The sequence below is a fragment of the Cricetulus griseus genome, chromosome 5 (assembly GCF_003668045.3).
Source record: "Cricetulus griseus strain 17A/GY chromosome 5, alternate assembly CriGri-PICRH-1.0, whole genome shotgun sequence".
Lineage (NCBI taxonomy): Eukaryota > Metazoa > Chordata > Mammalia > Rodentia > Cricetidae > Cricetulus > Cricetulus griseus.
The window spans coordinates 3,067,152-3,079,893 of NC_048598.1; the positions used below are offsets into that span (position 1 = coordinate 3,067,152).

Here is a 12,742-nt window from a genome sequence, read left to right on the forward strand (position 1 = left end):
TGTCTCCCCGATCATCAGTCTGTACTCTCCTCTGTAGACCCAGCATGCTCCCTTCTTTTCTAGTCCATACCCACTTCTGTGGAGTCTTCACGCTCCTTTCCTTCCTGCCAGGGCCTGCCCTGCTCTGCTGTGCAGAGACTAATAGAAGGTGCTGGGAATGGGGGTGGGAGAATAACACAAGAGTGCCACCGAGACCTGCCACTCACTGGAAAGGCTGGGAGCAGGCCATGGGATCCTGTAAACAAACGTCATGTTATTGCCCCCCAGGACCTCCCAGGCCCCCTCCCCACTCAATCTTTATCTCTTCCCTAATTCCTGACAAGCCAGACTAGCTTTCATGGTGCCATCCCAAGCTGCCTCTCTGCCCTTGTCCTCAGAAGAGGCAGTGGGTCTCCATGACAGCTGGGGACAGGCCAGCCCAGCTGGCACTCGGCTGTCTTCCCAGCTGTGCCCCACACTGGCCCTGTTGTAGGATCATCTTCAACACTGCTCCTTCCAAGCCGTGCCCTGCCCCAACGAGAGCTGCCGGGAAGCCATGCTCCGGAAGGATCTGAAGGAGCACCTGAGTGCATACTGCCAGTTCCGAGAGGAGAGGTGCCTTTACTGCAAGAGGGATGTGGTGGTCACTGACTTGCAGGTGAGAGCAGGCACCCGTGGGTGGCCGTGTGTGCAGCTCAGATGGAACTCACAAGTGTACTCTTTACTTACTTGTACTGAATTTGGATTAAGGAGAGGGATTGCCTGGCTAGGGGTGTGGCTCCATTGATAGGGTCTCTGACTAGCAGCATGTGGAGAGAGCCCTGGATTTGATCTCCAGCGTGGCTCACACCGCTCATCCCAGCACTTGGAGCCAGGAGGATGAGTAGTTCATCCTTGGCTTCTTAGCATTAAGGCCAGTCTGGGCTATACGAGACCCTGCCTCTAAAAGGAAGTGGTCTTGTATCATCTGGAGCCGGAGCTCAGATGGTAGCATGCTCACCTCACAAACCAGATGATACACGCCTGTGCTCTCAGCGGAAGCAGGAGATCGGAAGTTCAGGGATGGCTCATCCTTGGCTGCGCATAAGTAGGTGGTTCTCAAGTAGGGGAGAGAGAAGGGTGGGGGAGTAGTTTGAGATTACACAAAGAACTCTAAGCCTTTTCCTTGGTGAGACTCTACTCCTCTATCATTGGTGAGAATGATAAAGGGGCCCCTGCTGCAGATGAGATACAAGGCCTAGGTCATGTGGAGGCGGTGATAACGGCTGCCCTCTGGATTCTGTTATTTGGCTGCAGCGGCAGGATGTCAACGTAGAGACCACGGATGCTTTTACACAAGCAGAGGAGACTCAGCAGTGCACCCCCAGGCTGCCTTTTTTTGAGCCCCAAACCTTCTGATCTTTCAGACACTCAGAAATTTTAATTTTTTAGTTGAATTAACTGACATCAAGAAAGCAAACATCTCTAACCTTTTTTGGAAACTGGGCTGTAATTTCCTACGGAGAGCAAGCCACGTGATATGTCTGTCCAGAGACACACTACCTTGAGGCGAGAGATCTTGTCTTTGTTTCCCACGTGCTCTGTTTCAGGATCACGAGGAAAACTTGTGTCCTGCATACCCAGTGTCTTGTCCCAACAAGTGTCTGAGGACTATTCCGAGAACTGAGGTGAGTGGATTCTCCCCCCTTGGGAGCGAGGGGAAATGCTCGGCCATCCTTGTGGTGTGGGTTTGATGAGAACCCTAGCCAAAGGCCTGAGGATTGCATGGTCTTTGGGATGACTCCACCTGTCTTCTGGGGCCGTCGCTTGCACACGTTTCTGTTTTCACCCTGGGTCTGCCTCACCAGAGTTTCTCCTCTGTCCCTCACTTCCTCCCAAGTAACCCCTGGTTCCCTGATGATGATAGCAAACAGTTGAAGAACCCCGAGTATTTCCACAGCATAGGCTGTCCTGTTTTGCAGGTGAATGAACACCTTGCCGTATGCCCTGAGGCGGAGCAAGACTGTCCCTTTCAGCACTATGGCTGCACTGTCAAGGTAGGATGTGGGTTACCTTCCTCTCTGCCGCTGAGATTCACCAGTGAGCTCACTTTATCCTTTAACTCTCTTCAGGATACAGAAGGGCAGAAGGGCACTAGAACTTTAGGGCTACCATGGAGTTAGTGCTCTCCAGAGAAACGGAACTCCCACATGCATGCACATCTATGTATGTATATGTTACGCTCACGTTTCTGTTTGTATGAGTGTGTAGGGAGACTCATTCTACTGCAGTGAGGGTCCCGTACCCCACACCTGCAGATCAGCCCGTCAGTGTCAGTATGAACTCTGGGGCTGGAGTTTCTGTGTTGAGATCATGAGAAGTCTGCTCCTTCAAGCTTTGCACCCAAGCCTTCAGCTGACTGGGCAAAGCCCACCCACAATATGGTTGGGTCGTCTTTACTTAAGGTTGACCAGTTGTAGTAATCTAACCAGGTTGTCACATAAAACGAACCATGGCAGTAACTCTTCTGCTCTGTTGTGTCTACAGGGATTAGGAACCCTTCGGAGTCATCCTTCCCATGATTCCATGATTCCTGGGTTGATGGTATCACTGTATACCACTGAATGTCTTGAAACAAAGAGATCTGAGGCTTTGGGCATAGCTCCATAGTGGAGGACCTGCCTGGTAGATGTGAGAGAGGCTAGCACTGTGTGATGAAAGAAACTGCTGAAATAAAGTGATTTGAAATCGTGTTTTAAGATAATCTTCAGTATTTTAAAATACCTTGAAAATAATTATTCAGTAAGTTGTATAAAATAAAGAGAACAAAGTTTGACCTCTACTTCAAGCCTTTTGGCAGATCCCACTGGATGAGAATAGAAATGGAAACATCATGCTGAGTATCAGCCATACATTCTATAAGTCTAATTACCCCAATTCTATCTTAACATAGCACATTTTTCAGTTTAAAAAATATTTGACTGCTTGGCGTGTGGCTCAGTGCTGCAGCACGTGGGCACCGCCCCAACATGCATATCACTAGGAGCCTTTAACTAGATTGTGAGAACTGCGGTTGGGTTAGCTGCAGAAGGGTCAGGGGTTACCTTTCACGGTGGTGTGGAAGCTTGCTTCTGGTGCTGGAAACACTCTTTAGAGTCAGGCTCCGCCTCCCGCTGAGCTGTGTTTTAGTGCTAACCTCAGTGTCAGGAGTTGAGCTGAACATGGGTAAGGGGGTTGTTCTCTGGAACCTTCCTTGGAGCCTCTGGCTACCAAGGGGCCAGCACTCCACTGAAGGGAAGTTGAGGATGGATGTTCGCCTAGAAACACGGGAATGTGGACCTTTGCTTTCATTAGCAGTAGACTCTGTCAGCCAATAAACATTGTAACCTTCAGGGGAGATGTAACCATTCCTTCTCTCAGGTGTGTGACTCTGGGTGTAACAAATTTGCACAGGCTAGAATTAAAAACCCACTGCAGGCTCACTGCCCCCTGCACAGAACAGTACAGAAATGTGCTCTGGGGAAGGGGGACCTGGCCCAGGCTTAAAACCAGTCTGCATGGGAGTAGCTGAGTGGCTGCTGGCCATGCCTGCACCAAGGCAGGAAGAAAGTCAGCCCTAGAGTTTTGATAGTAGCCTGATTCTTTGTCTTGTGAGCTTGTTTGGTCCTGGCTGCAGAATTCTAAAGCTGGGAAGGACCCCATGGAGTCATTTTTCCTGCAGCTCTGTAGGAAAAAAGTACATAGGGAAACTAAGTCGGCAAAGTTGCTGAGGTTCTGTGTTAACAGAGTACTTGTCGCCTGCCTCATTTGGGGAGCTTCTCAATAACTGGACTTCACTTTTGCTTGTATTGAAGGGGAAAAGGGGGAACTTGCAGGAACATGAGCAGGCAGCCCTGCGGGACCACATGCTTCTGGTTTTAGAGAAGAACTTCCAACTAGAACAGCAGGTGAGTCTTGGGTAACGGAGCAGGGAAATTGCTGACATTTACTACTCTGTGTTTTTCATGCTCTCTCTGGTTCCACGTAAGGAGATTTTAAAAGGCACAATGCTTTTCTGCTAGTGGCCAGATAAGCCCTTGATGTTAGAGAAAATTTGAGCTAGAAGGTGCCTGTGAGTTCTTTGAGCTCATCACTTCTGAGGATGAACTAACTAAGATCTGAAGTTTGTAACCTGCAAGTGGCAGACTGGATCTCAAGCCAGCACTCTCATTGGCTTACCATACACGCCACAGCCTGTCCACTCCACAGCCTTACGACATACCCTTCATCTTTACCCAGCACCTACTGTTTGACATTTTAAATTGAATCAGTAAGAGCATTAAGTACTCGGCGATCTGTTCTAAGTACAATGGGCTTTGTGAGTTTTGATATAGCTCTAAGCTGCCTTGGAGAAGCTTTGTAACCTGATAAACATATACTACCTTCATACATACCTACTGACCATGGCTGTCAAGCCTGGGTTCCTGGAGCATTTGTAGTGTCTATAAAGGCTGACGCTAAGGAGCAGTTGCTATGGAAGTTAATTATGTTGCAGGACCATTTTGGAAGACTTTTCAGGCCCACCACCAGAGAAGGAGTTTACCACTGTGGATTATTTTGTGATGTCCAATTCCATATTACAGTGGGTGTATGCTTTTCAGGGTCACATGTTACATGAGGTTTTCTTGGCCTGGCAGGTCCCGCTGCCCTTCTCTTTCCCAAAGAAACACATGGATGCTATATTTGTTATAAAGCTTTTGGCCATTAGCTATGATTTCTTATTGGCTAGCTCTGACTTAATTATTAACCCATAACTACTAATCCACACATTTCCACGTGGTCTTGGCTTACCAGACCTACAACTCCTTTATCTGCTACATGATGATGGCTGGCTCAGTGTCTCCACAGAGAAGAGAAGAGAAGAGCTCAATTTCCTGTTTGCCCTGCTTATATACTGATTCTGCCCAGCTATGTCACTTCCGGGGTCACATGATGCCCCCTCTCTGCCTATACTTCCCAGAATCCTCCTTGTCTCCTAGTCCTGCCTATCATCCTGCCTGGCCAATCTGTGTTTCATCAACCAATAAGACAAACACATACGCAGAAGAACATTCCCCATCAGTCACAGCCAGGAGAAAATTGCTGCTACCTGGGAACTGCAGGTTCTTTATGCTTTCCCTCTGCATTCGTCCACTGATTGAACAGACAGTATGTGCAAGGTATAGGGTTCATTGCTAGGGACACTGAGTCACAGAGGACATAGCTTCTCCATGAAGAATCATGGAAATATGAACAGATAATCGGTGGTGCCTTCTAGAACACAATAATGCTGTGTGGGATACACTCTGGGGAAACTGTGGAAGGCTACTTGGGGTATGATGCCCATGCTGTGCCTTCTTTACTTATTTTATTTTTAATTATGTGTATGGGGAGTGTGTGCCTGCGTGCAGGTGTGTGAGGAGGCTAGAAGAGGGTGTCAGATCTTCTGGAGTGTAGGCAGCTGTGAGCTGTCCAACGTGGCTTCTAGGAACTGAACTTGGGTCCTCTGCAAGAACAGTACATGCTCTTAACTACCAAGCCAGCTCTCCGGCTCTCCAGGCTGACACTGAAGGGAAACAGTGTGCAGGAAGAGGGCTTGTGTCCAGACAGGCTGGTCTAAAGGATGCTGTAGTTTAATGGAGCGTGAGTCAGTCTGGAGACTGATGTGCCAGATTAAGACAGCGGTGCCTTTCTGTGTAGAGATGGACACTCTTCAGTTATTGTTTTGCTCATGCATTTCTGCCTTGTTTCAGAAGGGATTTATGGATCAAAAGTTAGGACTAATGAGTTTCAGTGTTTGACTTTTTAAAAAATGTAATAGAGTGCTATTACCGTTAAATTGGGTTTTATTACCTATCATCTTTACAAAAAGGAATAGCATGGCAGCGGCTGATAGTGAGGGTGCTGGAGCCAGAGGGCCTGAGCATGCAGGGTGCACGCCGCCTACCTCACGTCTCTGCCCCCATGTCCTCACTTGTGAATGGGGTGTGGTAGATGGCAGTGAGGGAGTGATCCGCACTCTCGGCATAGTGCCTGGCACACAAGAAGCGTTTCTGTATCGAGAGGAATAGAGACTCTGGAAGTGGCAATGGCGGACACCGTCCCCTTGCCAGTGGACTGCAGACAACATGCATATTTTCTGAGGGTGAAGCCGCATGCTTTAAGCTTGGGAGGCAAAGACCCTGGGGACGTTATCAGCTGAGGTGGGCACCATGAGAACAGGAGCAGGTTAGAAGCCAGGGTGGGGAGAGGGGCTGTCAGGGGGCCTCATGGCCATTTATACATCGTTGGTCAAACACGTATCCTGTGTCTTCCATGTAAGGTGCCGTGTAGCGGTAAGAGGGATGAGACGGGCTACGGGTGGGTACCAATAGAACTGGAGGTTAGCTAGGTGCTGTGCAGCCTTCCTGGACAGGATGCACATGGGTTAGAAATGAGTGTGACGCCACAAGGGTAACAGATGATATAGAGCCCCAAGTTTCAAAAAAAAAAAAAAAAAAGCCACTGGAGACATTGAAGCAGGAGAAACAGAAGACCAGATCCGTGTCTTAATGATGCTGGTTGTGATAGGGAGTATGAACTGGAGAACACTTGCCACTAAGCAGATATTCTCCCAGCAACAACTGGTTCCAGGCTCACTCCAGTTGCTGTGAGATCCAGGATAACCCCAGCTTCTGGGGAGGGTAGGTCTCAGGATAGGGTCACAGCCTAGGTAAAAATTGATGAAGACTGTGATTGCTAAAACAGATAGGACTTGTGTCCATGTGTGTGGTGTGTGTGAATGTATGTGTCAGTGTGTGTGTTTGTGTGTGTATGTGATGTGTGTGTGGGCGTCTGTATGTGTATTTGTGTGTGGTAATACACCTGAAATCCCAGCACTTGGGAGGTGGAGGCAAGAAGTCTACGTCATGCTCAGCTATGTAGCTAGTTACAGGTCAGCCTGGGCCACAGACTCTCAAAAACCAGAAACCAAACAAACACACAAATGAGAGAAAGTGAGAAACAGAGTAAGAGCTTTTCTGTGTCTAATGTTGTGAGCAAAAGTTAGCCAGTATCCAGACTGAATAGGATCGCTCTTGGTTTTTTTGGTTGTTTGCCTCAAATAGATTACAAATTCTGGGGTGGCAGGATGGCTGCGTGGAGGGCCAGCAGCCTGAGTCCAGGCTCGGTGAGAGACTGTCTCAAGGGAGGAGGTCCAGAGCAGCAGAGGAAACAGCAGACATGCGTGTGTGCACATAGACTGATCACGACGTCTAAGTTTAGCAGTGTTCACCTAGTTTGGCTACACTTGCTGTGTGCTGACAGTTTACCCAAGGGGGTTCTCTGGGGACTCGAAGGGCAAGGCAGAGGCAGAGATGGCAGGCAGATGCCCTGATAAGCGTAGAGGCTGACTGACAGCACGCAGTGAAAGGCTACACGAGGCAGTTTATTGAGTTCAGCCATGTGACACCCCTGAGTGGCGGGCCATCACCGTGGGTCAGGGACAGAACATTCTTTGGGGGACTACCTGCAAATACTTTCTTGAATTACACAGGACTCTGCCCTGGGAATGCACTCGTACCATTTCCCCATTAGCCTGTGTGCACACACCTAACAACTCATCTCTTTCATTCACATGATGGTTATTAGATCTCTGACTTATATCAGAGTCTGGAACAGAAAGAAAGCAAGATCCAGCAGCTGGCAGACACCGTGAAGAAGTTCGAAAAGGAGTTTAAGCAGTTCACACAGATGTTTGGCAGGAATGGAAGTTTCCTCGCAAACGTCCAGGTAAGGGCTGGGCAGATGGCTGGGGGTTACAGTGCTGACTCAGTGGCCCACAGCCACCTGTAACTCCAGGTCAGAGGATCTGATACTCTCTTCTGGCTTCCATATCCGTATACTCGAGCACACACACATACACATATTTTATTTTATTATTTTTTCTTAAGAAGAGAAGGGCTGGAGACCTGGTTCAGCAGGTAAGAGCACTTGCTGCTCTTGCAAGGTTCAATTCCCAAATACATTCAATGGTACTTTACAACCATCCATGAGTGCAATTCCAGGGGATCCAATACCCAGTTCTGACCTCTGCAGGCACCAATTCCAGGGGATCCAATACCCAGTTCTGACCTATGCAGGCACACTGACATACATGTAGGCAAAACACTCACACGTAAAATAAAATAAAAGCAGTATAAATCTTTTAAGAAAGCAAAGAAAAGGGCTGGAGAGATGGCTCAGAGGTTAAGAGCACTGACTGCTCTTCCAGGGGTCCTGAGTTCAATTCCCAGCAACCACATGGTGGCTCACAACCATCTACAGTCAGTCTGGTGCCCTCTTCTGGTACGTAGGCAGAACACTGTGTATGTAATAAAAAGAAAAAGAAAAAAAGAAAGAAAGCAAAGAAAAAACACCAAGGTAAGACATGGCACTGCTGGCTGAACCCCCTCACTAGGGGATTCCCTCTTAACTTTTTAAATGGAAACCATTTCAAACGCATAGAAAAGCTGCCAGAGTTAGTTCGCACCTGCACAGCCCCCGTCCCCAGCAACAACACCTTGTCCCCATCGGTCGCTATTTCTGGCGCTCTCCCCTCCTCTGGCTGTGTGGCCGTGTGGCGGTGCACATCAGAAAGAATTCTTGATGTGTTGTGGTTCTCTGCCTCTGATAGCAACACTGTCGCTTTCATGACCCGGTATATTCACCAACGTTGATAGATGTAATATTTACATCATACTTTCATGGTATGTATGAAAATAGGGTTTTAACTAATGTTAGGTTAATATTCCCCTATTTGAGACACATTGAGGACATAGTTCTGCATTCTGCAGACAACAGAGCAAAATCATTAGTTACCCTGGGAAGAACATGCATTAAACAAATAGATGAAAGTCATCATTGTGAGATTAGCAGTGGGGGTTTTAAGACTTGTAATGTGGGCAATATAATTGAAAGTTGTATTGTTCCAGAAATCTAGGCCACACAAACTCTATGCTTGTTCAGCAATCATATACATATATGTATTCATATGTGCACATGTTCTACATGTTCTGCACATGTGTGTGCAGATGTGTGTGCATACAGGCACTTGCATGTATGAACATGTTCAGAAGAAAGAAACCTATCATACTGTAAGTCCTGACTTGTTTCTAAACAGAGACCACCAGGGTGGAATTAAGACTGTTTGGGCAAGGCAGACAGACAGATTAATGCCCTCCATCCAAGAGAGTTGTGGAGCATGCAGGGCTCTTCTGGACTTGTCCTCTCTGCCTGGGCCAGAACAGGGACCCTGTTCAGTGTCTGCTTCCTTACAGAGGGGGCCTTGGGAGACTGGCTGTTCAGGGAAGGAAGTGCTAAGGCAACAGGAGTGATAGCCAGAGAACACGTGGAGGGGGTACTTCAGACACTTTAAGAAAAGCTCACAGACTCACCAGAAGGGTTCAGACGGAGATGAGGGGGAAAGGCAGGGGCTGGTGACTTGGGCATGCTTACTGAATTTTCTGTCTGTGTCACTTTCTTTTCATTAATGGATTACATATGAAATATCTGTGTTGAAATTCAACCTTAACAAATGACAAATCTATTGTCTAATTTCCAAATACGATGCTCTTTTTGCACCGCCAGGCTCTGACCAGTCACATCGACAAGTCCGCCTGGCTGGAAGCGCAGGTGCGCCAGCTGCTGCAAATAGTTAACCAGCAGCAAAATAGATTCGACCTGCACTCTCTGGTGGAAGCGATTGACAGCGTGAAGCAGAAAGTCACCCTGCTGGAAGCCAGTGACCAGAGATTAGGTGTGTGGCAGTCCACTTCTTTCTCATGACTTACCCTGCATGCATTTGTGACAGAAGCTAACGCCTCCAACATGTGGCAGCCCAGCTCTCTGGGATAAACTGGCTGAATCCTGTTCCTGAAGCAGCCTGACAGTCTAGCTGCCTGGGCCAAAATGAGGGCCGCTCTGATGGGGAGGGGGGATCAGGCACAGCACTGAAACAGCCCAGGCAGTTCCGAGAGCAGGGGTGGTCCCTGTTAAGAACAGGGGAAAACAGTAATGAGCCAAAGGAGAGAGGCGAGGGATGACTGACTGACTGGCTGTCTTAGGTGTAGAAAACTAGGAGAGGGTCTGACTTTTAAAAGCCACACCAGGGCGGGTGAGATGGCACAGCAGTGATTCGCTGTGCAGTCAAGATGATCAGTATATTAGTTACTTTTCTGTTGCTGTGCTGAAACACCATAGCTGAGGCAGCTCATGGTTCCAGACAGATAAGAACCATCACCAACACATAGGGAGCGTGACAGCAGCAGACAGTGGGGGCGGGGACGGGGGCAGTGACACACCTCCTCCAACAAGACCACACCTTCTAATCCTCCTCAAACAGCCTCTAACCAGAGACCAAACATTCCAACACCTGAGATTTATGGGGGCACAACTCATTCAAACTGCAACACCCAGAGTTTGCTTGGTGTCATCTCACCGAGGCGTCACATCCACTGAGTTAACGTTACTAATGTGTGTGGTACACGTACGTGCCTGTGGAGCCTGCATAGTGGAGGGAAAGGACCAACTACTGAAAGTTGTCCTATGACCTCCACGTGTAGGCTATGGCACACGCATGTATAAGAGTAAAGCTTTTGTATGTAAAATGCATTATGGGGGCTGGGGAGATGTCTCAGGGGATAACACACATCTGTGGCATCAACATGACCTGGAGTTTGAATCCCTAGAGCCGTGTGAATGCTGAGTAAGCCTGGGGCCACCTGTTATCCCAGCACTCTGGAGGCTGAGGCAGGATTCCCAGAACAAGCCAGCTAAAACCGCAGGGATTGGTTCCGAGAGAGACCTGCCTCAGAAGACTAAAGGACAATTGAGGAAGACACTCCACATCAACTCTGGCCTCTGCATGCACACATATACCTCACGCACATGCAAGAATGGGTAGACACTTCCATCACACCCACGCACACACTGGCTAAAGCACTGTAAGGCTCGGCTGGAGGGGGATGCCCTGTGCATCTTGTACTTGGGCAAGCTTCGAGTAAGAGGACGGAGTCCCTGTTTGCTTGGTGTCAGCTCACCGAGGTGTGGCGTCCACTGAGCTAACGTTATTCATGTGTGTGGTACACGTGCACGTGGTCCGCGTGTGGATTCTATGCTTAGTTCCACTTTCCATGCCGGTATTTTGTTGTTGGTGTTTGGATAGCAGGCCCACGCTCTAGCCTCCTGTTCTGTGTTTCCTTTCAGTTGTTTTAGAGGGAGAGACCAGCAAGCATGACGCACACATTAATATCCACAAAGCCCAGCTGAATAAGAACGAAGAAAGATTTAAACTGCTGGAGGGCGCCTGCTACAGCGGCAAGCTCATCTGGAAGGTGACAGATTACAAGGCGAAGAAGAGGAAGGCCGTGGAGGGGCATGTCGTGTCCGTCTTCAGCCAGCCTTTCTACACCAGCCGCTGTGGCTACCGGCTCTGTGCTAGGGCCTACCTGAATGGGGACGGGTCTGGCAAGGGGACCCACTTGTCCCTGTACTTTGTGGTGATGCGGGGTGAGTTTGACTCACTGTTGCAGTGGCCATTCAGGCAGAGGGTGACCCTGATGCTTTTGGACCAGAGTGGCAAGAAGAACCACATTGTGGAGACCTTCAAAGCTGACCCCAACAGCAGCAGTTTCAGAAGACCTGACGGGGAGATGAACATTGCCTCTGGCTGTCCCCGCTTTGTGTCACATTCTACCCTGGAGAATTCCAAGAATACTTACATTAAAGATGACACCCTGTTCCTGAAAGTGGCCGTGGATTTAACTGACTTGGAGGATCTGTAAATGTTAACCGATAAGAAAACTTCGGGCCCAGAAGAACAGGGGGCAGGTGGCTGTCCTTTAAGCCAGACCTCTAGACTGAACATGCTTTTGTCATCGGCCTTTTGCCTTTAGTGTCTGAGTGTTATCGTTTTCTCTTGGATCCTGGCCCTGGTTTGAAACTTAAAATTCTTAGAATATTGCTGTTATTTATATTTTTATATCTCCTGAGAAATTATAATGATCTTGGCAATAAAGCCTCTCTCACTGATGTCAGGGAAGTGACACGGGGGGTCTAGCACTGAATGTGACTGAGTGCGCAGAGTCGGGATTCCCAGAAGGCAGGCTGTATCTTTCCAGAGGCAGGCAGGCTGTCCCAGTTAAGTACGGGTGATAAGCTACGGGCAGTCTGCTGCATGTGGAGCACAGTTCTTTAGTTAGTACCAAATCCTTGGGAATTGCATCACTCTCTGTTTGATAGGATTCACTAGCAGTCTGTAAGCACCATTTTCAAAGTTGCATAACAGCTGATAAATGGGGTTAGCATTTCACCCCCTCTACTGACACAAGACAGAAGCTGCAGACAGTATATGTTTAGTGAACCAGAGCGCAGATTTCAGTGGGTTTGACCAGATAAAAACCATCTCTTTGTTCAACTATACCAGTTTCACAAAACTCAACCACATGACATTTGTATAACAGTGTGAAGATGAGCAAAATTTATGATAGAGGAGATGTGAGAAGAGCACAGGGGGGACCCCAGTTGCTATGGTAACCACTCCAAACATTGGTACAGCAGTCACTCTTGTTCTTTCGGAAGAACTTTTAAATTCATGTATTGACAAGAAAATGGGTGTTTGCAGAAACTTGTGGCTTTTCCTGTCAGAGTCCTGTGTACTCTATGACCAGAAATGACCGAGTTTTTGTGTATCTATCTATTGTGGTGACTATCAACCTCTGAGTTGTGACCCCCTTGGGGTGGGTCATCT

The 12,742-nt window shown here is 48.2% G+C and overlaps 1 protein-coding gene across 2 annotated transcripts in view; it reads left to right on the forward strand.

The window, feature by feature from the left end:
• Traf5 (TNF receptor associated factor 5) overlaps positions 1-12,024 on the forward strand; it is a 41,398-nt gene extending 29,374 nt beyond the window's left edge. The window contains exons 5-11 of one of the 2 annotated variants that reach the window (XM_027416531.1): positions 473-637; positions 1,569-1,646; positions 1,941-2,015; positions 3,813-3,905; positions 7,606-7,746; positions 9,583-9,751; positions 11,200-12,024. In XM_027416531.1, the coding sequence (XP_027272332.1) occupies positions 473-637; positions 1,569-1,646; positions 1,941-2,015; positions 3,813-3,905; positions 7,606-7,746; positions 9,583-9,751; positions 11,200-11,777 (1,299 nt within the window). In that variant the 3' untranslated portion in view covers positions 11,778-12,024. The remainder of the gene's footprint in view (positions 1-472; positions 638-1,568; positions 1,647-1,940; positions 2,016-3,812; positions 3,906-7,605; positions 7,747-9,582; positions 9,752-11,199) is intronic. The other variant, XM_035445440.1, reaches the window with a different exon arrangement.
• Positions 12,025-12,742: the final 718 nt, after the last annotated feature.